This window comes from Paramisgurnus dabryanus, chromosome 12 (genome assembly GCF_030506205.2).
Source record: "Paramisgurnus dabryanus chromosome 12, PD_genome_1.1, whole genome shotgun sequence".
NCBI classification, from domain to species: domain Eukaryota; kingdom Metazoa; phylum Chordata; class Actinopteri; order Cypriniformes; family Cobitidae; genus Paramisgurnus; species Paramisgurnus dabryanus.
The window spans coordinates 16,426,593-16,452,972 of record NC_133348.1 but is presented as its reverse complement, the minus strand read 5'-3'; the positions used below and the strand labels follow the sequence as shown (position 1 = coordinate 16,452,972).

At 36.7% G+C, this 26,380-nt stretch overlaps 1 protein-coding gene across 4 annotated transcripts; it reads right to left on the bottom strand.

The window, feature by feature from the left end:
• Nucleotides 1–632: 632 nt before the first annotated feature.
• taf1b (TATA box binding protein (Tbp)-associated factor, RNA polymerase I, B) lies at nt 633–12,781 on the bottom strand. Of its 4 annotated transcripts, none has more exons than XM_065255874.2 (16): nt 12,649–12,781; nt 12,457–12,555; nt 9,983–10,070; nt 9,789–9,886; nt 9,615–9,707; nt 9,061–9,157; nt 8,794–8,968; nt 8,076–8,175; nt 7,823–7,970; nt 7,508–7,685; nt 7,339–7,382; nt 7,134–7,215; nt 5,196–5,266; nt 4,874–5,108; nt 3,856–4,041; nt 633–3,002 (listed from the first exon to the last, which is right to left on the bottom strand). In XM_065255874.2, the coding sequence occupies exons 1-16, from the start codon at nt 12,664–12,666 to the stop codon at nt 2,837–2,839; spliced, it is 1,878 nt and encodes a 625-aa protein (XP_065111946.2). In that variant the 5' UTR covers nt 12,667–12,781; the 3' UTR covers nt 633–2,836. The 4 variants fall into 4 exon arrangements, with proteins under 4 accessions (XP_065111946.2, XP_073667522.1, XP_065111949.2 ...); XM_073811421.1 differs by having other exon boundaries at nt 638–1,990; nt 12,649–12,777; XM_065255877.2 differs by having other exon boundaries at nt 638–1,990; nt 3,846–4,041; nt 12,649–12,776.
• Between the last annotated feature and the right edge of the window lie 13,599 nt (nt 12,782–26,380).

Sequence of the window (26,380 nt, the reverse complement as noted above, 5' to 3'; positions counted from 1 at the left end):
AACAAAACACGCCAGTAGTATGGGTAGAAATAATAACATTACATACACATAACGTTATTATGGTTTAAGATAAGAATGGGCATTGGTATGCATTTTCTTTTTTACGTAAAGTATAATAATATCCACTATCTCTATTCACAAAGACAGACTTGTCGCAATAGCGATCCGGAAATCATGACATCTACATCACGTGTCCCTCATTGGTTTTACTGAACTGAGATGAACTCAGGAACCTCGGTGCTCAGCTTTCTCTAAAGAATTCCAGGGCGGAGTCTATGAGTATGCAGCATCTCTTTGTTGTAGCCACACTAACCTTTACGTTTCTCTCATGTAAAGGCACAACATGCCCAATGCATGGGTTGTTAATTAGCTGCTGTTAATCTGACAAGATTAGCGAGGTGTTAATGTTCGGCAGGTTTTGTGGAAATCATGAAAATGTCCCTATAGGAGGTCTGTGATTTTGTCGGTCTGGGATGGCAGGGCTGAGCAGACAAAAGGCTTTATCAATCCCTCCCTCCTTTTTAGATATTCAGTAAAAAAAGACATAGAACCTTCAGTTTCTTTGTCTGTGATTTGTGTAATTGATGCAGATCAGACAATTTCAACATTCCTATAATTAACTTTTTTATTAAAACAGGAAAAAGAAGTATCTTAATAGATTGCATGTACCTTGAAATGAAAACACAAATGTACACAATATTTTATTCCAGAATAATGAAACAATTATTGGAAATAAATGTGGAGTTTGTAAAGATGGGGATTCTTGTGATAATTGGTATGGAAACAAGCTGTAAATAGGATGCTGTATATGATTATATATAAAAAAAACCCGGCACTCATTTTGAGCCAGATCTCTAAATAGGATCACTTCTCCATTTTGCGAAAGCGATGCAAATAGCAAAACAATGTAAAGACTAAGAACAAAGCACAGCTTCTGTGTTTAAGGAAAAAGAAACACAAAGTAGAAGATATATTGCAGATACCCATACAAACATTGTTAAAGGGTTACTTCCTGTACATAAAAAAGGCTTTATAAAGAATTCCACGAAAATAGCACAATTTTTATTGATTCTTTGAATAATTTCATAATGCAACCTAATTGTTCACATTTATTTATACTTTATATTTTACAAAGTAAAACTAATATTTATAAAATAGGATGTAAGGACAGTTGAACACTACCCAATGGCACTTTTTGTAATCTTCTTTGTCACTGCCACTAATGCTATGCATAGAAATGCATTGTTATGCAATGGTAAAAGGTACATATTTGTACCTCTAAGGTACACCTGCGTACCTTATATAATATATAACTAGTTTTTAAATGTACAGTTCTATTGACAGAAATGTACAACTATTTTTTTATGTACATTCAAACAGACTTTTTGCATTATTCTGCTCTCTTTAGCAGATAAATCTTTTTAGATGTTCTCGTTGGTCCTGAAGGTCAACTTTGAGTTGCAATAATGCAACTCAAAACAACACGTTTTGAGATCTTCACAGCTGTACAAAACTTCAAACACTTAAATCATCACATTTTGCAGTCTTGTATATGTCAGCTAAAAAAAGAATGCCTTAAGATTAATTTAAAGTCATCATAATAGCTTGTGTTTTCGGTGAAGCAGAGCTTCACTTGATGGATGGCATGAACTGTTTAAACTCAAACAGGAATCTGGAAAGGGTAGTGAGGCCATGTTTGGGGGATATAGGCTGTGGGCCAAGGGAGACTGTGTTTAAAGAAAAAAGAGAGGCCAATCAGGGTGTGCAAACACACAGGCTGGGTGACAGATGTGCTATCTGCATTGGGCTGATGAGGAAAAACACCGGCAACATGGGCAGAAGTTGGGAAAAAGGCGAACCAAAATGTGCTACTTTAGCATAAATGACTTAGGTGGGGCCACAAAAGTAGGTCATCAAAATAGGGATAGGCTTGCTTTTAACCTCCAGGATGCAACACGCTTTTGGAGTTATGTTGCCCTATTTTTCCAGGCTGTTAAAAAGAGACAAAGCAAAATTTGATTAACTTTGCATGCTTTTTTAATGTTACGAATTAAAGTTTTAGCTTTGGTGTTACGAGCGCACATGCAGGTAAGGTACAGAAAGAGACACTTACTCAGCATTTTCAGTAACTAAGTTATATAAATTCTCAGAGGCCTAACCAGTGTCACATGGGTTCAGACTGTAAGATCAAATAGCTCTCCGCCACACCCAGCACTTTTCACTTTCATGAAAGCAGGATGGGGATGAAATAAATACAATACTTGCATTATTCGGGCTGTTCACACAGGTCTGAATATGAAACGGTCCAAAAACATAAGACTATCAATAATAAAAAAAAAGACAGAATAAATAAGAAATAACATGTTTCTGTGTAGCTCAGTGGTAGAGCATTGTGTTTGCAGCACAAATGGTCATGGGTTCGAACACACATACTGTATACCTTGTAATGCACTGTAAGTCGCTTTGGATAAAAGCATCTGCCAAATGCATAAATATATAAGTATTTAAAAATATGCAATAAACAAAATGTATAGGTATGTACAAATGTAAATAGGAGAGTGCAAAATGAGAGCGCACCAATCGCAGTGTAGTGTTGAGGAGCAAAAATAGTGCTAGGGAGAGCCCAAGACAAACAAAAAAACATGCCAGGAAAATTGTGAGGACAGTCCTTTACACGTGGGAAGGGGAAACAATCCTGAAAGTCATGCTGTTATGAAATATAACACTAAAATACGTCTTGTTTTGGTATACATTTGTGTGTATGTCTAGGGCACATATTTAAAGTGGGCCAGGGCTTTTCTAGCAGGAAGCATGTGGAGAGTGTTTACATACACAGTCAGCTGGTTTGGTTAAGGAACAGTGCCAGAGAAACACCCACAGCACCACACAAGCTCTTTGTCCCAATTTCTCTTGCCCTGCCCCCTTGCTCCTTCTCTCCTATTACTTTCTCTTCATTGCTCTGCTGTACTTTAGTCAACAAAGTTAAAAGTACTGGCCCAAGACTGTAACAAAAAACAAACAATTTGAGAACACTTGCAAAAGTTTTGTTTTAGCTGAGCTTTAATTTCAAGAATAAAGCATATAGATGACACATTCACTCACAGTCTCGCAGTGTGGCTGATGCATTGGTGTTAACTACACACTGTTGCTACTCGGGGAAATAGGGATATCATTCACTCCTTTAAATTAAGACTTGAAAAGTGACCCATACTACCCATAGAAAGTGGTACAATTTGTAAGTGAAAGCGCTTTAAAAATTTCCACAACTACTTAATTCTTTATCAAAGTAAAGTATGGGAAAATCTATGGCTTCTTCATTGTGAGGTGTATTACTCCCCCTACTGGTTCATCTATGCATCTACAAGTAATACTCACATAAACACCATATAATGGATACATTTGGAGCAAAACAGAGACTGTTCCTAATGATATTTTCAATGCATATTATGACAAAGACACAAAGCATCAACAAGGCATTATACTATTTTGCTTCAATGTTATTTTTGTAGGTCAAAGTACAACAATTTAAAAAGCAAACTAGTCCTAAAATCCAGACACAACAATTGACAGGGATGCTCATTACTCAATGAAAACACAGTTAACCTTTTAAACCTTCTAAAGGTCATATCCTCACATGTCATGCCACTGGCAAAACTCACTTAAGTCATTAAAATGACTCAAATATACAGTTTAAGTGAAAAGTTTACATTTACCTTGCAGAATCGAAAAAAAAAAATGTAATTTTTGGAAAAAGAATTTTAATTCTTCCAAATTTGTTAACCAATATCCAGATACTGCAAGGTATATGTAAACTTGAGTACAACTGTGCATTTCAGATTACTCACAGTTTCCTACTTTTTTGATTTTTTGCGAGGCGGGTTAGGGCGGTTTGTTTTCCTTAATAAGCGACGTTCCACAACCAGGACCTCATCATACACTTGTGCTTGTCTGACTCCCAGCAGAAATGAGAAGAGATCAATAAGCCACACGTAAATCCTGGGCAAACTGCTCTCAATGTCTGAGAAATGATCCTTAGAAATGCTAAAAAGGAAAAAGATGATTTGTAAATAAGAGATAAGTCAGAATCTCAGTTTATTCACAATGAATTAACTAGTTGGATTACAGTAACTAAATGGCTTTCGAGGCTTTTAGTTTGTAATGCTGGGTACACACCAAAAGATTTTTGTACATCTTATAAGATTTTCAAAATGTGATAGACCGCAAACATGGGGATAAAAAAATCCTAGATTTAACCGTTTTGCTCCTATAGTGTGTGGTGTGCCATGATGTGTTAAAGACAGCACACCAAACACTAACAGATTTTCAACCAGAGTCTCGACTGTGAACACAGGAAATCTCACAAAATCTTGCGAGACTTCAGAATAAGCATGATGGACAATATGCAGGAAGAAATTTCAATGATAGTATTTTGAATGATTTTCACAGAACATAAAAGAAAAAGGGTTTGGGTGAAGTCGTGGAGTCAGCGGCAACATGGTCTGTAGAAGTTCACTTTGCATCATCTTCACTTTGTGCTGCGCCATGACTGCTTCCGTCTTCCATCATCTCGCTTTCTGATTGGATATTGTTTCGTTTCACGTGATAATCTCAAGAGCGTGCGCATGTTTGTCCTCTGGGTTCCCCCAAACATCAGGATTTCTGATCGTAAATATTAAACATGTTTCGGACACTCTGAACACAGCTCACACCAAGGGAAAATCTGATAAGATAATCTGTAGAACCATCAAGATAGTTTGGCCCAAACTGAGCCCCACTATCTTTTGGTGTGTACCCAGCATAACTTATTTAAGTGGACTATTAAATGTGCATTATGTATTCAATCAGGTATCCAAAACAGAACCTGGGGACTTACTCTGATGGGCAGGGGCCCAGGTATGTATGCCAGTATTTCCGGTTAGCAAGCCGGTTGACCCCATGTTTCTTAAAGGTACAGTCTAAGCGATGGTGATGCATACTGGATCCATCCGAACCTTCATCTTTTCCCCAATGGAATTGAAAGCCTGAGAAAGAGGTTGCGGTGGAAGATTGTTGTTTTGAAGTGGAGTCATTCAACATCTGAAATCTGTGCTGCAAATGTTCAACCACCCCTGGAAAGTCAAAGGGCACAATATTGGACAATAAAGCAAAATACTAATAACATCAACCAGGGGGCACGACCGGTCAAATTAGCTTACGTCTCTTTTTGAGGACCACACTCTTGTTTTTCAAGTCAGAAATTAAAGGTTTGCTGGATTTCCACTGTTTTCTGAAAGAGCAGAGCATGCATTTTTAGAGATTAGGGTAAAGGATGCTATGAATACTACAAATTTATACTACAAATGCATTATGGCTACCTCAAAATCTAGTCCATGTGATCTGAACATGACTTTTTTATTTTTTTAATCTGTTTACAATTTTGTTTAGCATGGGACTTAAAGGGATAGTTCACCCAAATATGGAAATGCTGTCATAATTTACACACCCTCATGTTGTTTAAAACCTGTATGAGTTTTTCTTCTTCTGTTGAGCAAAACAAAATATATTTTGATAAATGATGGTAACCACAGCTGATGGTACCCACTGACTTCCACAGTAGGAAAAACAAATACTATGAAAGTCAATGGGTGCCATCAACTGTGCGCTTACAATCATTTGTCAAAAAAAAAGAATCTTCTGAAACTCAATAAAAAATAAAGACTTATACAGGCTTAAAACAACATGAGGGTGAGCAAATGATGACAGAATTTTCATGTTTGGGTGAACTATCCCTTTAAAGGCGGGGTGCATGATCTCTGAAAGCCAATGTTGACATTTGAAATCACCTAAAAAAACACACCGCTACCCCAATAGAATCTGGACCTTATTTTGATAGACCGCCCCACACATATGCAACCCAGGCAACGATGTCGGTTAGTAGACACTGCTGATTGGCTACAAGTGTGTTTTGGTACTCGGCCCAACTCCCTTTTCCAATGGATTTTTTACCTCTTGAAAAGCACCCCCACTCTGGCCCAAACCATGAAAAGACCTACTTTCACTAAAAGGGTTGTTTTACTAAACCATTTAGAGTATAAGCATAACTATGTTATCATTAGAAAGAAGACACTTTGAGCTTCATTTTCCAGGTTTCAAAATTATTTTAAGATAAAAATTAAAAAAGTTAGAGAAGCTGTAATATTTTTTTTTAATACTAAAAATCTTAATGATAAATATATGTGTGAAACCTAGAAATGCAATGACGCCAAAGCCACAAGTCTAAAGAAGTTATGTTTCACGTTTGAGGTCAATAGGCCCAAAAATGAGGTTTTTGTAAGACTAGTGCCTTTTTTAAGTGCCATTCAGCCACAAAATAAAAGTTTTGTTCTTATTATTATTTATCCTTATGCTAGCATATAAAATGTCGTTTCCACACCAGGAAATAAAACGTCACACAAAGATCGTTGAATTCGTTATCTAATTGGCTATACGTTCTGTCTATCATTATTTTCCATGAAGTCATTGGAGGAACAAGCGAGTCAGATGACATCACGATATTTGACAGTGCTGTTTGGATATTATGTATACTCCCGCCTACTTTTTAGTTTGAACGTGGGTTTGAACGCGAGTGTAATCTCATATACACGACGTAACGTTACGACGTAAATAGTCCTCAGATTCTATATTATATTCTATTACAAGACGTTCATGTGAAATCTGATGTATATATATATATATAGACTATATGAATATATCTATATTTCACGGATAATAAGCATTTGTGGACAAAAATGGTCATTGGATGTATTCTATAAGAAGGTTTGCATGAGTTATTCACAAAACTGAAACAGACTGGATTCGATTCGCGATCGTTATATCAAAACAAAGGTAAGAAGTTCTGTTTATATTTTGCATGTTGTCATCTAGACTCTTTAACAAAATACAATTATGATGCTAGAGCATCTGTATCTCAAAACAGAGACCATACACTGATGCTAAACCCGTAGACCTTTTAAACGATGTATAGTAATGATAATATTATTAATGTTTGTAGACAATAGGCTATATAGATATTGTTAGCAGCATAAACAAACTTAAAAATCATGCACCCCGCCTTTAAAACCAAACATCTCGTTGAGATCTTTCACCCAACTTACCGGGCTTCTTCTCGTTCCCTCTTTTGTCTGATTCGCTTAAATGCGGGCTGCATTATTTTAAACCACCTTTCAAAACTGAACACTGTTATAAACACATGAGAGGATGTATGAGCTATTCAAATAGACCAACAACATTAATTCAAGTAAGAAGCTAAATACTATTTGATACCCAAGAAATAAATAACAGAATATCACAAATTATGACCTTTTTTCTTGGTCTTCTTATCGGCTGCTTCCTCAGGTAAAGTCCTTTAGATACAAAATGAAAAAAGGCAGGCATGCAGCATGAAATAAAAACTGTAGCATCACTGCAAAGTTAGCAAATATGAAACAGGAACCTTCTGAGAAATATTTTAATCTTTGATGAAACATACCACTCCTGTCGATCATCCAACTTGAAAAGGAGCTTCAAGGTGACAATGATGATAGCTACTGCCTGAATATCATAACATATGAGAACAGGCCTCTTGCTGTCAGGGTCAAAGGTCAGGAAGGACTCATCACCCATAGCAGCCTGCTTTATAACCTTGTGGACCCAAACAAAAAGGCCATCTGACGGGGAATCAGAGAAAGTAAATCAAATCAAATGGTCAGAAATTTAGATGGTTTTAGATCTTGTTCATAAAATTAAAATGGATCTTTGATATTGTATAAGCCTCAATTTCTCTAGCAGATGTCCAAAAACACACCAGGAAGGTTAGACTCCAGCAGATAGCGGACAGTGAGTGGAATTGGGTGGAGAAGGCAATCTTGACAAACAGTTGGGAAGGCAGGCAATTTCATGACCTGAGCCAGATTGACCGCTTCTCTACGGACCTTCGAGTAGGAAGGGAGGGACTGCAGAAGACCAGCAGAAGTCACAGTTATCAGAAACACAACAGGAACACCTTACAACACGCTGTACTGATTCACAACTAAAGAAATGGGTTGTGTCTTCCTCACCTCGACTCGAAAGATGTTGGCATCTCTTCCGAACAGTCTCAACTCTTCAGGAAAATCCTCATGAACGTTTAAGTAAGGAACACGTCTCTCTGAGGCCAGCCTGCAACAAACACCAATAAAATTATAGACCAAATCAGATACTGAATATAAAACGGCATCATATATCAAATACTTAAAGGGGGCATTACACAAGACTTTTTTAAGATGTAAAATAAATCTTTGGTGTCCCCAGAGTATATAAGTGAAGTTCTAGCTCAAAATATCATATATATCATTTATTATAAAATGTTAAAATCGCCACTTTGTAAGTGTGAGCAAAAATTTGCTGTTTTGGGGTGTGTCCCTTTAAAAGCAAATTAGTTGATCTCTGCACTAAATGGTGGTTCGTGGTTGGATAGTGCAGATTAAGGGGCGGTTATTATCCCCTTCTGACATCACAGGGGGAGCCAATTTTCAATAACCTATTTTCACATGCTTGCAGATAATGGTTTACCAAAACTAAGTTACTGAGTTAATCTTTTTCACATTTTCTAGGTTTATAGAAGCACTGGGGACCCAATTATAGCACTTGGAAAAAGTCAGATTTTCATATGTTCCCTTTAAATGAAAAAAGCAGCATACAGGTTTATAATAAATCTATTGTATTTTAATAACCAACTAAACAAATTAGACACATCTAGCAATAAATTGCATACATTAAAGTGTTTGTCCCCCACACCTCAGTAAATCAGCCAGAGTGATGGCTTCTCGGACCCAAAGCAGAGCCAAATAGCAGATGGCAAGCGTCCGTGGCATGTTCATAAGATTATAGCTTTTCCTTTCCTTCGCACTAACATACATTGAAGCATCCGTAGAGCCTGAACATACTGATAACTCTCCTTCACTGGAGATGCCTGTACCAGAATAATAACACAGTTGTTGCTGAACAATCTAGTGCTTGAATTGGGTACATGTTCAAGTACAGAGAGGGAAAAAAGGTGTTTACCGGATGCTGAAATGTCTCCTGTCCTTGAAGAAGCAAAACTGCGGACTGACTGCTCACTTTGGGCGATAGACTCTGGCTCACTCTCTGAGGTGACATCCTAAAAGGTGAGACCAGAAGGAAAATATGTACATCAATAGGCATTTTAGACACAGTGTGACTGTAACCCCTAGGACGGTCAGGATATGATGCATGCTTGATAAACTTTTTTTAGTTTTTCCATAGCTTTTAGCTTCAAAACTCCAAAAACTTTACTGTTTATTGGAGACAGACAGCACCACTGTCTTTGTCTTGCCAGTCTGCTATCTGGATCAACTTCAAAAACTTTGACTATGCAAAACTTTTTGAAGTATTAAAATCATAGTTATTGCAAACCATTGTGGTATGCATATTACGCTGTATTGTGCTATATCCTGCAGCCCTTTCCAAAAAACTCATGAGATTTATGTATTACTACACACAGAATGTCTAACATTTTGCTAGATTTACAAAGTTAATTATTGTGGAAATTTGTAATCACAGTCTTTATGATGACTCAACAATGCTTTTTGACTTACAATTGAAAACCTGACAGTGGAAACTGGATTTTTGGTGAAAGCTTGCCCGGTGTTCTGCAAGTATCGCTTCCAGAAATTCCACATTACCTCTGTCTGTAAAATAAAACACAACATCTCAACACATTTAATTTTGTCACCTATAATACTGTCAACTAGTAAAGTAAAGTTACTGACCTTAAACTGCGAACAAACACCAAGACTAACCAAAGCATCAGCTTGAGATTTCAAAATGAACTGAAATCCCTCACATACCATCCACTGTCGTGCACCCTCTGACATAAAAAGTCATCACAGAAAGATCTTATGAATTAACATTTGACACATCAACTAAACAACAGGTAAATATAGAACAAAATGCTTTGACTGACCCTTTCCGGTCTTCTTGGTTCTTGCTAACTGTGAGATCCTGCTGTGACCGCGGAGAAAGGTGGAATCATCCACCACTTCTCTTGTTCTCTGTGAACAATCACAATAATTTTAGCACATGCAAAAATATAGCAATAAGTCAGTGATTTGTTAAATCTGTGGTAGAATAGAGCACATTTTTTTATCCAACAAGTTAGTCTTCACAGATTAACACAGCTTTTATAAATCAGTTTTTTATATTTCTAGGAAATGCATTTACACTTAAAAATGTATCAAATTTGTATTCAACTGTGAAGATTAACTTGTTGGACAAAAGGTGTAAGTGTCATACACTTTTGTTAAACACAGAGCTTATTTTTTGCCCCAATTCAAAAGTCTATGGGAAAAATGAATGGACTTTTTTGTGAGAGAACCAGTGCCCGCTAACTTCAGGGTTGGTCTACAAAAATACGTCATGCGGGGTTAGTTGTAACACGGACTGTTGTGAAATTATGTATAATGTTTTTCCAGAGAGTCATTGATGAACGAGTGTTTTGGTGGCACGTAAGTAAATTTTTTCATCATATGATTTTTTTCGGTTTCTAAGTTGGCTGTGTAAGATACCAAATCCAATGTTATGTCATATTAATCAGTGTCTTGTTGACTAAAACATAGCATCGTTTTGAAATATGTCTGCAGCTCTTAGCAACTTTTTTGGTGGGCTTGAAAATATTTTGACCCAGCGGGGTTAATTGTAACGCTGCATTACAACGAACCCCTCAACACTTCCGATATGAAAACCGCTAACGTTAGCGTTATTCTTGCCATTGTTTTAAATAGGCTACACACAAATGATTGCTGGCTGCCAACAAAATAAATGTGTCTGTCTTATAAAAAATATATATATATTTTTGTTCATATATTTAATATTGATTGAATAAGGTCACGTCAAAGATTGAAATCCTTATCTCAGAATTTGATTTTGAAATTGTAGTACAGTTATTACAGAATGGGTCACATATAAAAAAAATTTTTGTCATAATTGTGCTGCTTTTTCTCACATATTTAGACATTTGTATCCATTTATAATTGAACTATTGTTAGAAAAGCGCTGGATGAATGAATACAGTGTGGATACCTGTCTATTATAGACAGATATATAAACAATATCCACTTCAAGTATATCAACAAAATAGTATTGAAATATTTGCCTGTAAACTTAATTTTTAGCAAGTGTTACAACTAACCCCCTGCCTGTTACAATTAAAGGCGCTCTAAGCAAATCTGTGTGACATCACTTTTTGTTGGTGTTTGAACAGTTTTCAAACAAACAGAGCGTAGCTAACTCCTCCCCCTCCCTTCCGTGTTTTCATGAACGCGCCCCAACCCCAAATCCTTCTTGTTGTTTATTGGCTGGAACACTTTGTTATGGTTTCTGGTGGTAGGTTTTGCCACTTTGTTTTTATTGCAGTTTGTGGAGCTTGGGCTGTCTACAGAGATTGCTTCTTTTTACAGTTTGATCAGCGGACAGGCAGCAAGCAAATGGTGAGGAGATGTTTGCTGTATGTAACAAAAAATGTTTTATGGTCTAAAACGCGTGAATTGCTTAGAGCACCTTTAACCCCACCTATGGGGTGAGTTGTAACGTTTGCACTTCTGTCACGTTTGGTGTAATTGTCCAAGAATGGTAAGTACTAGAAACAAACTTCAAATGGTCATTTGTAGCAGAGATGTTTGTGTTGATTGTAAAAATATAATTAATCAAACTCAAATATTTTTTGAATGATTGAGCCAAAACCAAAAAGCATTAGGTTGTGCCCCGCTCTTAACTACTGTGTATGTAATGTCTGAATCTATAAAATTATTCAAAAAAACATTATTACATGACCAATAGTTTTTCAAATTTAACCTTTAAGTGAAATGTTATTAAAGGGATACTTCACCGATTTAGCATTCAGCTTTGTATCTGTAGAAACCCGGCAGTATTACTGAATGACCATGTTTCCCTCCCTCATTTCCCCCTGAGAGGAGAGATATCTGCATTTTGGTTCTGCAAAAAAGTCCTCCGATGATGCAAAAATCGTCATATTACATCATCGGAGGACTTTTTTGCAGAACCAAAATGCAGATATCTCTCCTCTCAGGGGGAAATGAGGGAGGGAAACATGGTCATTCAGTAATACTGCCGGGTTTCTACAGATACAAAGCTGAATGCTAAATCGGTGAAGTATCCCTTTAAGAGTTTATTAAGACGTTTACAAAACTAAAAAGTGTCAAACTATAAAGACTTTTAGGTTGCCTAACTTGTAAAACAAACAGGAAATATAAATAAATAAATGTTGGCCTAGGTAGTTTAGCATTTGTGTTATTCCATAGTTTTGAAACCTTAATTCTAAAATGCGGAAACACGATTGATAGATTTACTGTAAACCTAAAATTCACCAATCACTAAAATGTGCCAATCGTGACATTTAATCGCATGTTACTTCAGACTAACCTCGATAATATTGTGACAGTTTCTGCAGAAGAACTGTCCCTCATCTGTCACCCCCCAGTCAACAGCAGCACATTGAGCACATGGCTCACTGTATCCATCCTGTATACAAACAACAACAGCAACATCTTCAGTTCCGCTCATATAACATAATCACTATGAAAACGGCTAAAATATAACGAGGAAAAAACTTACAGCAAGATGTTCGTTCATAATTGTAACATGAGATGTCTAAAACTCATATCAAGTTTGTTTCTGTCTCGTTGCTTCATCAAAAAGCGTTTTCAATATGGCCGCGAAAACGTTGTTTTTCAAAATAAAAGCCTTAGGAGGGCAGCAGACATCACCTGTTTACCATTCATACCACTCCAAAATTCAACAAAAAAGCTTAGTGCCTTTTAGGATTTATTGGTGTTTTGTTCAGCAGATAACATCCCATCACATTACCTGAAGAGACACAGAGAGATCATTATATACAGTATAAAACAATACAGTTCCCATTACATCTATTAAATCCATAAGAACCTTTGTGATGGTTTCCATAGGTTTTATTTAGTAAATTAGCATTATTAGTAAAACTTTTTTTACTTGTGTTGTAAATGTGACTTATTTGATTAAAATAATTATTTAAATGCAAATTGTCCAAGTGAATGTCACATGTTAATAACTTAATAATAGTTTTATGGGCAATTTAATAGAAAAGTTTGTTACATATGTGTTCAATGCATACGGCCCAGTTATTTGACACATTTAAGTCCCTATAAAAGTGTATCTGGTGTCACCCCATTGTCCAGATCTGAACGCCCTTCACTCACAATAAAGATTTCTAAATCTTTGCACATCTTAAACATGATTAAGTTGTTTTAGCTATTTTAAAGCTTGTTTCATCTTATTTTAAATAAATCAAATTTATATTGATACTCCTGTAGGGTCTGTATTGATTCAGAATCACTGATCTAGTTGTCCTGCACATGTCCTGCACAATAGACAGTAGATGGCGTATGTGTCCATGAGGCTGTTATAGCTTTGAGGATGTAAACAATACAGTATCAGGATGCTTCCCACCTAGACTGCACACACAACCCCAAAATTTCCTTTGAACAGGAGCTAAACTGCATTCTCTTTGTTTTTATTACTCCCTTCACATGACCACAGATCTATGAATGTCTTTCTTTGCCAACCATAACTGTGTGGGTGGGTGGGCGTGTGAAACAGTGGGCGACTGGGCATAGTGTATGACATTGTGTAAGACAGTGCTATGGAAACCAGTACAGGCTACTGGGAGATGCCTCAATGTAAAAGCCTCCTAAAGCGTACATTTATAAGCATAGCATATAGCGTAGACGTCTGCTATGTATTCTTGAATGTCTGAGATAACAATACATTTTTGGTGCAGATGACTGCAATAAAAACACTCTAAAAATATGAAGAGTTGCATAAAATCTTGACAGCAATGGAAAGTTTGAAGCCATTATATAATAAGATGCCTTATGTTCAGTTTTTGTGTGTGTGTGTCTGTGTGAGTTAATTTCACGTGTGTGCGTCAATAAACCTCCCCCTTCTCCTTCAAAGAAGCTGCTTCTCTCACCACCAGGCCAATTTCATGGTTTACTGCTTTGCAGTCTCTCATGTTCACTATGCAAAGCGCAGCATTGTTGTCTATGGAAATCAAGAACAGTCAGTTACTGCCAGTGAGTGTGGGTTTATTATGCATCATACTAAAACACAGCATATTGCTTGCGCTCCGGTATGGCACTCATATTCCCACTCTTCGTCCTCCACGGACGTCGCATGTGGGAGGCTGTGGGTGTGCAACGCTGCTTTGGTGAAAGAAAATTATACTGAGCCTTTTTCACTTGGTTCCTATCTGTAAAAATATTACATACAGTCCCTTTCCCATCACAACTCTGATTACTGGTGTTCACCGGCAGCTGAGGTTATCCAATTTAGTATCCAACATATCACTCGACCATTACTCATTTTTGCCCACTCTTGTATGGTGGGCAGCATCCTTCTTTGGAGGCATCTGACTGTGACGTACATCAGAGGTGAGGTAATGTTGGAGTAAAGGGAAAGGGAGGGCCACTGAGGATATTTAAACATGCAGAAATATGCATGATGAAAGATTTTTGAAAGATAATAATCAAGTGATACAATTTTCTACAAATTGCTGTTTGCTGAAGTAGTTCAACCAAACATTTTTTTCATTTTTTTAAGTTATGTGAGAGAGGAACAGACCAAAATATAAGTTTTTAACTGAGAGCTTCAATAGCATTATTGTGACCAAAAAATGTAAATATTTAAATATTTAAAGTTTTTTTTTATACAAGGACGAATACTATATCTTTTGTGAAGTAAACCTCAAAGAACTTCAAATATGACATCAGTAACATAATTTATTTCTTTAAAAAGTAAAAATACAGCTTTGATGTGTTGATATGGAGCCGGTGGAATCTTCTTTCTCTCGTTCACGTACACTATACACATAGAAAATCCTATTGTTGCCCAGCTCAGGTCTGCGTCCGGTCGGTTACCATGGAAACCTCATCACGCAGAAGCAGCCTGAGCAAAGGGAGGGGGTAGCTCATGAATAGTCAAAGATGAGAGCATGTGTATCGAGCACAGTTTTCCTCTCACGGAGGCTGTCAAAATTATTACAATTACACAACAACAAAGGAGCAGATGTTTTGTATGCTCTTGGTAGACAATCACTTTACAGAGTGCAATTGAATGTTGCATGTTGATCAGATGGTTCGGATACAGCTGTTTTAGTGAGTATATACACTCAAAATGATATTTTGTTTTTAACCCATGGTTTGGTAAATTATAGACAAACCCAATCAATTGGATTATATTAACCTATGCTGGGTTGTTTCAACCTATGGTTGAGCCCAAAATAGACATTTTCTAGATTAAGTGAACCCAACGGTCAGGATTACCATGGGTTGAAACATCTCAGTGTTTTTAGAGTGTGTGCACTATTGCATATAGATAATTAAGCTTTTGTGGTGCTTATAAAGTATTTGTTTATAAAGCGAACACTCTAAAAGTAATCTGAGTTATTTTAAACCCAGTGTTGGGTAAAAAAAGGGAAAAACCCAACCCGATGGGTTGTAATTTTGTTTTAGACAAAAATGTTGGGTTCTTTTAGCCATTTGTTGGGTCAAATATAAATAATTAAATTAACCCAGTGGGATTGGTTTGTCACTTTTTATCCAATGCTAGGTTCAAATTTAAACAATCTTGAATTTTGGAATGAAGAGCAAATTTCAAAAGGTTATATGTTTACACTTAAACCACACTCTAAAAAAATGCTGGGTTGCTTCAAGCTACGATTGGGTAAAATATGGACGAACACAACGCATTTAAATGATCCTACACTGTCAAAAATAAAGATACAAAGCGGTCACTGGGGCAGTACGGTTTAAAAAAGGCCCTAATATGTACCTTTTAGGTACAAATATGTATCTTTGAACTGCCAATATGTACCTTTGAAGTACTAATATGCACTCTTTGGGTACAAAGGTGTACCTTTTTGAAAGGGTACTGTCCCACTGACAACTTTTGTACCTTTATTTCTGAGAGTGTATTTGGTTTTTTCAACACAAAATGCTGGGTTGTTTCAACCCATGGTTGAGTCATATTTGATCAAAAAATTATCTTAAACAACCCAGCATTTTTAGAGGGCATTTTATTCGTACATTTACAATAATGCATTAAGCAGATGACTGTATGCTGGACATATGCTCCACTGCAACACTAAGACCTTCATACCTATTTATACATTATTCTGCTTATAGACTTTATGATGTACAATTCTGTAAATAGAATTCACTTTCCAGACCATAGACCAACATTATAGGGTACACACCCCCTTTGGGTAATGATGAAGGTCCTCTTTGGCACCCTTTGATTTCCAATTTAGTGAATTGAACTATCTGAGGGTTTTCCTGTCCTAAGTGTTTTACTATGTCACCTTCCAGTCTGAAATAACCCTGGTAAATCATTGCACTTCAAGGAGAATCTCTACACTGTGTATGTCTCTCTCTCTCTCTCTCTCTCTCTCTCTCTCTCTCTCTCTCTCTCTCTCTCTCACTCACACACACACACACACACACACACACACACACACACACACACACACACACACACACACACACACACACACACACAAAGAGTTTTTAGTTCATCCTCTGTCACTCTGGAACAAATGACCTCATTGCCATCATTAGTCACTGTCAGCAGAGCCACTGTTTACTCAGCCCTCCATCAGCATGGAGTTGTGAAAGGATCACAAATTTCCTATCTCTTATCAGGACAGACATGTTTAATGCGTTGAAGTCAGTCTGACAGTCCCATGGTCCATCTGAATGCTTACACAAGACAGCCAACATCTGCTAAAAGGGTTATGTGCAGCGATGCAATTAAAGAACCCTCTCTCAAATAAACTATTAGTCAGTGGTTCCTTTAAAAAGCATTACTTTCTTATCTTTTATAGTCTATAGCACCTTTATCTGCAAAGGACCTTTTGTGCAACAGAAAGGTTCAGGGAATGATAACCATAAATTAAACATTTATTTCAGCCTCACAAACAAAATACTAAAGAATCCTGCATTCCCACAACAGCAGTAGTTTTAGTGAATGCTCAGCAGAGCATAATCAGTAATTGACTAACATTACTCTTTACCAGCCCCATTAAAATATACTGTGGTCAGCAGAATGGAATGAGGCAGTATCTCAGTATCCTGAGATGACCTTTAAATGGAGCTGACTTCTCTAATTTTTAAAACGAATCATTTACTTTCTAGAATTACTGTATGTATAATTAACTTAAATTTGCGTCAAATTTAAAGTAATTTTAACTTACTATGTTTTATCTTGACTTATTCAACTTAATTTTTTAAATTACAGCAACTTATAAAAATACTAAAAATAGTATGTAGAAATAGATAAATATAAACAAAAACATATGATAAATAATCATATGCATTGAACAACCCAGCATAGGTTTATTTTAGGGCTGTCAAAAGATTAATCCTGATTACAGTTTTTTTTAATTGTTAAAACACATTTTTTGAAACCATCACTCATTTTCTCAAAACCTTAAACACAAATCCCAATTTTAAACAAAATTCACAGAACCCCTGACTCTTCCATCAAAATCAAACAATTCCTTCAAAACCATTTCACCTGTACTCAAAATCAAACTAAGCTTTCAAATCATACACACATAAGTCTATAATATAAAACACTACAAGCATCCATTAGACACTACCTTAAAAAATGGAAAACACAACATCCAGGACATCTGCTTACAGAAAAATACATGTTTATTGTACATAACAACACACTTGACAAATACTGTTAAAAATCTCTATTACTGTAATCACAAGTTTAGTTCAGTGAATATAGTGAATACTTTACTGTAAGGACTGCAAGTAATAGTAAGTTTTCAAAATGACTGAAGCATGACTTGTATTTTGTAAAAAGTCAGCAATCCAACTGTAAATTTTGCCAATTGCATCGTCTCTGGTGTCCTTTTCTTTCTCATACTCTTCATCTACCTCTCAGACTGTTTCCAATTCACACAATTGGTAAAAAATACCATTAGATAAAAGTGTGTAGAATTTTGAGTTGTTGTGTTTACTCGATGATAACAGTGTTGTAGTTGTGTTCAACTTTTGCCTGCCTGTGCTTAGCATTTATAAAACAAGTGCATTGCAGTGTGAAATGTGTGTTTTAGTGAGAAGTTTGTGTTTAGAATTTTGCAAAAAGAGTGCATGATTTGACAGATGTGTTCAGGCCGCTATGAATTTGGTTCAGAGATTGGAGTTTAGTGTTTTAGCAATTCAAAAAAACTGTAAATAAAAGTTTGTGTTTGCATAATATTGGTGCACTGTGTAATTATTTTGTGTACCTGTATATAAATGCACACACATGGATGCATGTATTTTATGTATTTTTATATAATTGATTTTTTTTCTTAAATGTAGACATGTGTGTGTGTATTCATATATACATAATAATTACACAGAACACACACAAATATATTATGCAAACACAAACTTTTATTTTGTATGCGATTAATTGTGATTAATCTTTTGACAGCCCTAGTTTATTTACAACTCAACTTGAGAGTTATGTCTAATATTTACAAAGTTTTGGATAAAAAAACAGCATTTTTAGAGTGTATTTTCATAGAGGCAAATCATCAGGAGTAACCTGACAGCTTGTATGACGGTATATCATTGTAAAACATTTTTATGCTGTAATATGACTACCATATTATTATTTAAATACAGTCTAAGAATGCTGTTTTATTATGAACCCAGGGTTGGGTCAAAAAGGGACGAACCCATGCTTTGGGTTAAATTACCCAGATAATTTTATATGTGACCCAATAGTTTAAAACAACCCAGCATATGTTAAATTAGAACCAAATAGATTGGGTTTGTCCCTTTTTGACCCAACACTGGGTTGAAAATAACCCAACGTCACCGGGGTGAAAAATACTAATGCATACAAATGAGATTGCACAAATTTGTACTAATCAGATTGTGTTGCTGTAGCTCACCACTTTAAGGAACACTGATTTACATAGCAGGTTATTAATAATATGGGCAATTGGCTTATAATAATGGCTTATTTTATTTTAAGCAAAAAGAGGCTATGTTTTAAATACAGGTATGTGCAAAGATACACTATGAAGTTTAATATAGGGCATTTTTATCTGGTCTATACTGCTAACCCCACCTGCTAAAGGGGCTGTCTCCATAGCAACCACCGATGGACTCTATGACACTGAGAAGGAGGGGGAAGAGTAAATGTGAGAAAGAGAGAGAGAGAGGAAAACAGGAATTCTATGATAACTAACTCCAACTAAAATATACACATGTATCCTACAATGCTATACACTATAAACATTAATTGCACAGCTTCTTATAAAAGGCTTCTTAATTTAAAGGAATGGTTAATATCTTTGGAATACAGTAAGGAACAAAAGAGGTGTAGGAGTATCCTCTTTTGTTTCGCATTGGCACACAATTAGACAAAAGGACTAAATGGATATACTTTAAAAAATATGGGTTAGTTCAACCAATGGTTGAGGTGACAGACAAACCCAACTGTTGTGTTAAATTAGCTACTCAATGGAGAAAATGTCCATATTTGATCCAGTCATGGGTGAGATATCCCAGTAGGTTAATATAAATCTAACACTTGGGTATTTCTATATTGAACCCAGCATTTTTAGAGTGCATAAGTTTGTTTGTGCATAACATTTTATTGATGAGTAAATCATGCAATATTAACCGTATAGGTCACTTTGCATGCTACTGTTAAGCTTAAAGCTGTCTATTAGGTAATGTGTCCTTTATGGAGGGTATTTTCATGCCGCATGTATAAACCGTTGCTTTATTGATCTAATTACATGCTCTTATCTTTATCACTACTGAGAAGATAAGAGCTATTGCATTTCCTACACATGAGGTGGGGTGTGCAAACGTGTGTGAAAACAGCACAGTATTATTTAATATGAATAAATAAGAAGAACCTGCTGAAAGTTCTTCATTTTAATCCGCAAGATCACATCACATGCGGAGGATCGTCAGGCAATACAGTTCTTAACCGTGACCTTCAAGGGAAGAGGCTGAGGACACAGAGAGATGAAAAACATTAATGGACATAAATGGACAGAACCGAGCAAAAGGAAATTGATTTGGAGAGTAGGAGGGAGGCAGAGCGATAGTGAGAGAGCTGTGTTTCTGGGCAGGGTTGTTTTACAACCTCAATGTAATTTCCATGCAATCCATATGAGCTGTGTCCCACCTGTCCTACAGTATAATGCCAGTATATCTTAGGTCAACATTATGGGGGTCTGGCTAAATCCTTTCTTACAACTCACAATTCTGTGTTGCCAGTATTACTAGTATCATAACAATATGAGTATCATTTTGCTCAAGCCTTTCCTGTCTTGTCTAATATGAGATGGAAACAGATAGAAGTTTTCTCATACATTGAATGCTGTATATGTATGCAAAATAGCAATATTTGACACACTTTTACATTTGTTATTTAAAATGTGCCATTATTTTACAAAAAACTTGGCTGGTTGACGTGTATGAATGAATGTATCAGAGATGAATTGCCTTGCCTGTGGGTAAGTGTCAGAACAAATAACCCCTCATTTTATTTGTCATCAACGTTAATGTAAGGTTTTGTGGTTTTCAGTCATAAGATTTCTCAGAAAATGCTATGACACCTGCCCACACAAATGAATTATTCAGCCTTTATTCTTTCATCACACACACAATCTCATCCATTCTTAGCAACATAATGATTGTTTTAAAGTGTGCGTGTATGTTCAGGAAGGTGGGACAGAGAGATAATGACAAAGAAATATGAGAACAAAATATGCTCTATCAAAACATTTGCAATGCATTTGTTTATAACATTTGCAAGAAAGAGATCTTCACTGCTACAGTTTCAAACTTTGGCACCAGTTAATTGTTGAGTTGTGCAATTCAGCTCTAATTTTAGCTGTAGTGGGCAATTCATTTTGATTTCTACCTCAGAGGAGGATCATTAAGGTCTAACCTATTATAGACACTTGCAACAGTTTAAGGAAAATCTTGCTGAGGAAGGTAGAGTTGATATGTTGAGAGAAAGCTCAGTGCATAATAGAATATCCAGTTTGTAAAAATTTTTAAAGGTGCCAAAGAATGCATTGAAATAATATGTTAAATTGTTCTCTGATATCTGCATAGAAGGTATGTGGGTTTATTAATTGCAAAAATATACAGAGATGTCTATTTACAACCTTAGAATTTGCCTTTAGAATGGAATGGTCTTTTATTATTAAAGGGTCATTAATAATAATATTGAGTTCTGCTCTAATTGGCTGTTTCTCAGAGCAGTTCAGTTCAGTAGCTCTGTGTGTGTGTAAACTGACCTTATGTTTGTGTCTGTGTCAGACTTTGATGCTGTTTACACTTGGCATTAACATGCGTTTCATCGATCGGATTGCAAGTGGATGACGTTAATGCCAGGTATAAACGGTGTTCAAAACCACTTGTTCGACCACTTTCAACCACATTCAGAGATAGTCGAAACCCCTTTCGATCGGATTGCTTTTGTAGTGTAAACACACATGTGGTTGAATGTGTTTGAACAGCCACGCGACCTTCTCTCCGCCCATTTATCTAATCTGAGGTACTAAACACAAGTTTTTACGTCTTTTTTTGACTTCTGGCGTGAACATACGGTGAACAGAGCTATTTTTAACTAAAGCGGCTGATATCCGTAGTTTCGTTTTGAAAGCGTGTGAAAGTTGCGCGATCCTATTTCATCAATCCATTTACCATTTACCATCAATTGCGCTGAAAATTCAGAGGAAGCTATAACATATACACGTACAAAACTCTGTGCCGTATGTTTACTTGCTAAACAAGCAGCGGACTCTAACATAATATTACTTCGCGTCCTAAACTCATAATTACTCCCGCTTGCGTTTAAAATGACAGCAGAGAGACTCGCCCACCATCTTACAGACCACCCCCTCACAGTATTCAGGACAAAAGCGGTCGAAAGTGTAAAAAAGAGACGGATTTAAATGCCAGGTGTAAACGTGATGTGTCTCTCTCGTCCACTTGTGATCCGATCGATGAAAACACATCTTAAAACCAAAACAGCCCCAAAGATACAGAATTTGAGGAATATTCAATTGTTTGGAAATTGTTAATGGACATTAAAGTTTGTGTTTTTTTCAGTATCGACCTGCAAAACGTAACTGTAACGTCAATAGTAGAACTTCGGCCTAAACGCTAGCATTTTGCATTAACTAGCATATAGCGCTAACTCAGCAGTCACAATTTTGTTTTGTTGCATTGTAACAACATCATACTTAAAGTGCACATATTTTATGCTAAAAAACTTTATTTTATGTATTTGGTATGTTACAATGTGTTCGCATGGTGGTGTATGGTTAAAAAAACATGATTTTTCACATACCGTACATTTTTGAAGCTCCACCCTGCTGAAAAAACAGCATCAAACCAGCATGGACCTGCATGGGAATTATGCTGGTCTATGCTGGTTTAGCTGGTGGTCACCAGCATACCAGCACCAAAACACAAGATATGCTGGTATGACCAGCATGGGATGCTGGTGCTAATGCTGGTTTAGCTGGTGCTAATGCTGGTTTGATGCTGGCTTAGCTGGTGTTCACTAGCAAACCAGCACCAAAACACAACATATTATGCTGGTCTTGCTGGTATGCTGTTTTTTTCATCAGGGCAGATTTCACCCTCTTCCTGAAACTCATCGATTTAAAAAACCTCTGTGTCCCTGATTGGCCAGCTAATCTGTACATTGTGATTGGTCTGAATACCTCTGACATCAGCCGGAAATATAATGCTCCTGACCATGTTTGAAAGATTCGCTTACAATGCAATGCTAACAGGAGTTAACTTACAGGCTGTGAGTCCAAGCGGGAGGAATTATGATAATGTCGGTCTTGTCTACATCACCAATCCCAGAAAGTTAATTGTTACCTACGATTTGTCTGTTTGTTGTAGTCCAAGAAAAAAGATTTATGTTGGAGACAATAACTCGTGTCAACGTTTACTTTTGGGTTTGTACCTTTTGCATATTGTTAAAATGAACTAATACACTTACACACCAAAGGAAATGTAAAATCATGATTCGGACAATAGGTGCTCTTTAATTTACTGCAATGTTGGGGGGCGTGAGTCTCTCTCACGCACACACACACACACTGGAATGTACTGTACTGTATTATACTATACGCTATTCTATATATTATACTATATGCTATATTGCACTTTATGGTATACAATACTATATAGCCTACTACCACACACTATGCTATGTTGATTTTAGATAATTTACACAGCTTTTGTATGCATTTAGGCTGCACCACAGAAACAAGATAAGCCTATCTTAGCTGTCTTCCTGAATTACTAAGGTATGCTACGCTACTGGATTAGAAGTGTAGTGTTGACAGAACTGGTATAGTGCCCCTAGGAAGCCAGTCATCTCAGTGAAAGTAATGAGACCCGATAGCTTTGGGAAGTTAAAGTACCCACGTTTATCTCAGTGGCGTTTTCCTTAGAAAGACTTAACGTTTGCTGTATGTGCTCATTTGGCAATAACCAAATGAATACCGGCTTGAATTATATCTAGTAGGATAAGATACCTCAAGAAAACACCTCACTTCTGTACCACTTCTAAAATAAAGGAAACGGGTGGCGTGTGTTTGAGCACGCTCAATGAATATTTGATCATCTTGAGTGCCGAGGCACATGTTGAGGGTGAGTGGTCTACGGGCTCCATATGTGCAGCTCTCTCTTTCTATCTTTCTCTCTCTCTGGTATACTGCCAAGCCAGAGATCCGTGTGCTCTCAAGAGTGTGGAGAGAGAAATCCTTATTGCACTGAATGGTGTGTTGGTGTCCTCAAGAACAAACCAAAAAAGGGTAGATAGGACTTTAGTCTTGCATGACTGACATAACTGCACAGAGGTGTTGCAAACATGGCCGCCCAGTGGCGCAATTTCCGTAAAAAGCTGCACAAGAAAATCACTGATCACTGCAGCCATATTTAGCACCAGTGCTAAATACTTTAACAGCTTCTGTAAAGTGACGAATGAACCCTAGACGACCAGCAGGAGAAATGATGGGGATGACTTATGCCACAAATATAGATCAAGTCAAGATGATGTGACACCTGGTGCCTTCTAATGACTTTTGGAACCCCCCAGAAAATGAATAGGACTATGCAGTTCCTCTCAATAACTTTAGAAACTTTTCAATCATGTTCGTCCATGGCTCTTTCATTTTCAGGCTGGACAGATGTGACAATCTATGTAAAGAGATGGTGCCACTGGTACCTTGAAGTATGACATTGCCAAACCTTCTAAAATGTATGTACAAGGTTAGCCTAATAGTGGTATGAGGGATCATCCCCATTCCTTAGGAAACCTATTGAATCAGTCATTGCAGTCATTTTCAGAATTAATCTTTTGATAAGTTTGCCTGGGAATTCCAACAGTGAACTGCAATGAGCATTTATAAGATGTATATAGAGATCGCACATGGCTTTGATATCTGTGTACGCTTTGTTTCCAGGCAGGGTTCTAGGAGACAGTACAACAGAGACACTTTTCCTTCTTATTCTGTAAAAAAGCATTATGTAATAGTGCTTGCCTATGCAGAAAGTGTGAGTCGACAGCCTGACGGATCTAGTTCACCAACACATTATGGCAGGCTGGTTGAAAGGAGGTGGGAGCGAGATAGAATAAGGTATTTTTAACTAAAAGGATTTATCTCTCCTCGCTTTTTTATGTGGACTACATATGATATAATTCAGCAAAGACATTCTGTGTACTTCCAAGAACTGAACCTTTGTTGGAGACATCCTAAACTACATGAGTTTGTTGACCCCTTATAATTAATAGGTTTTGATCATTGACATTATAGAGAATTTTCTCACTTTAACTTTATGGCAACCATTTGTAGAGGGCAATCTTCTGCTCCAACATAACTGAGCTCCATTAACAAATGGTTTAAGTCTATGGAAGAACTTATAGGTAGTGTGGCTTACAATTAACCTGGACCTGAACATCTTTTGTATGAACTACAAGTAACTTGGACCTGAACATCTTTTGGAAGTCCCAAAATCCAACAACAGTGTCTGACCTCACTGTTTTTTGCAAAACCCATGCCGTCACCTTCATCGACTTGAAGCACATTTTTAAATTCAAAAACTTAAATTGGGGTGATGCTTGACATTTCTTTTTGTCATGCAATACATTTTGGGTTATTCTCTTCATATGGCAAAACCATTACACTTCCTGTTATGATCTTCTGTCACCTTCTTCTTCTTTCATTCTCTACGAATGTTTCACAGCCTGAGGCTTTAGAAGGAGCAGCAGTTCAGAAATGTTACACAAATGCACACAACATCTAAAGCACTCAGCATACTAAAGGCTCTCAACAACTTCCAGAGCAAATGCAAGTATCGGATAAGCCAAGTAGGAGTGGAAACATGTAGGGTCAGTTTTCCGGACAGGGTTTAGCTAAATCCAGGACTAGCCCTTAGTTATGTTAGGACATTCAAGTAGTTTTTCCACAGACATATACCTTAGAAAGAATATTAGTGGTGTGCATCTAGCACCTATTTCATTGCTTAAAAACTTTCTTTTTTTTGTATTTGTTATAATACAATGTGTTCGAGTGGTTTATGTTTTAAAAAACACATTATTTTCCACATACCGTATTTTGTAGCTCCAGATTTTACTCTCTTCCTGAAATGCACGGATTTGAAAAGCTCTGTGTCCCTGATTGGCCAGCTAATCTGTACGTTGTGATTGGTCTGAATACTTCTGACATTAGCCGAGAATTTTACGCTCCTTACCATGTTTGAAAGATTCGGTCACAATGAAATGCTAACAGGAGTTAACTTGCTGTGAGCCCGAAGCGGGAGGAATTATGATAATGTCTGTCTTGTCTACATCACCAAAGCCAGGAAGTAAACTGTTGCCCAGTCCCTGTGTTTGTTAAGTCCAAGAAAAGAGATTCATGTTGGAGACAATAACTTGCGTCATTGTTTACTTTGGGGTATGTACCTTTCGCATATTTAACATGTACTAATACACACTTACACACCAAAGGAAATGTAAAATCCTGAAATTGTCCTGTAGTGTTTTACTGGATATCTCATATCTTTAAAACCTTATAAGAGAATGTTAAAATAATTAAGAAAGCAGCTCGTGAGAAGGTTTTATGAATTTGACATGCTGTCTTTCTTCTGTCATTTTAACACTTAAAAGCTTTGATTGTATTGGGATGAGTGAAGAATGACAGCATTGTCATTTTGGATAAATGAACACCATTCATTAAACAGAGGAG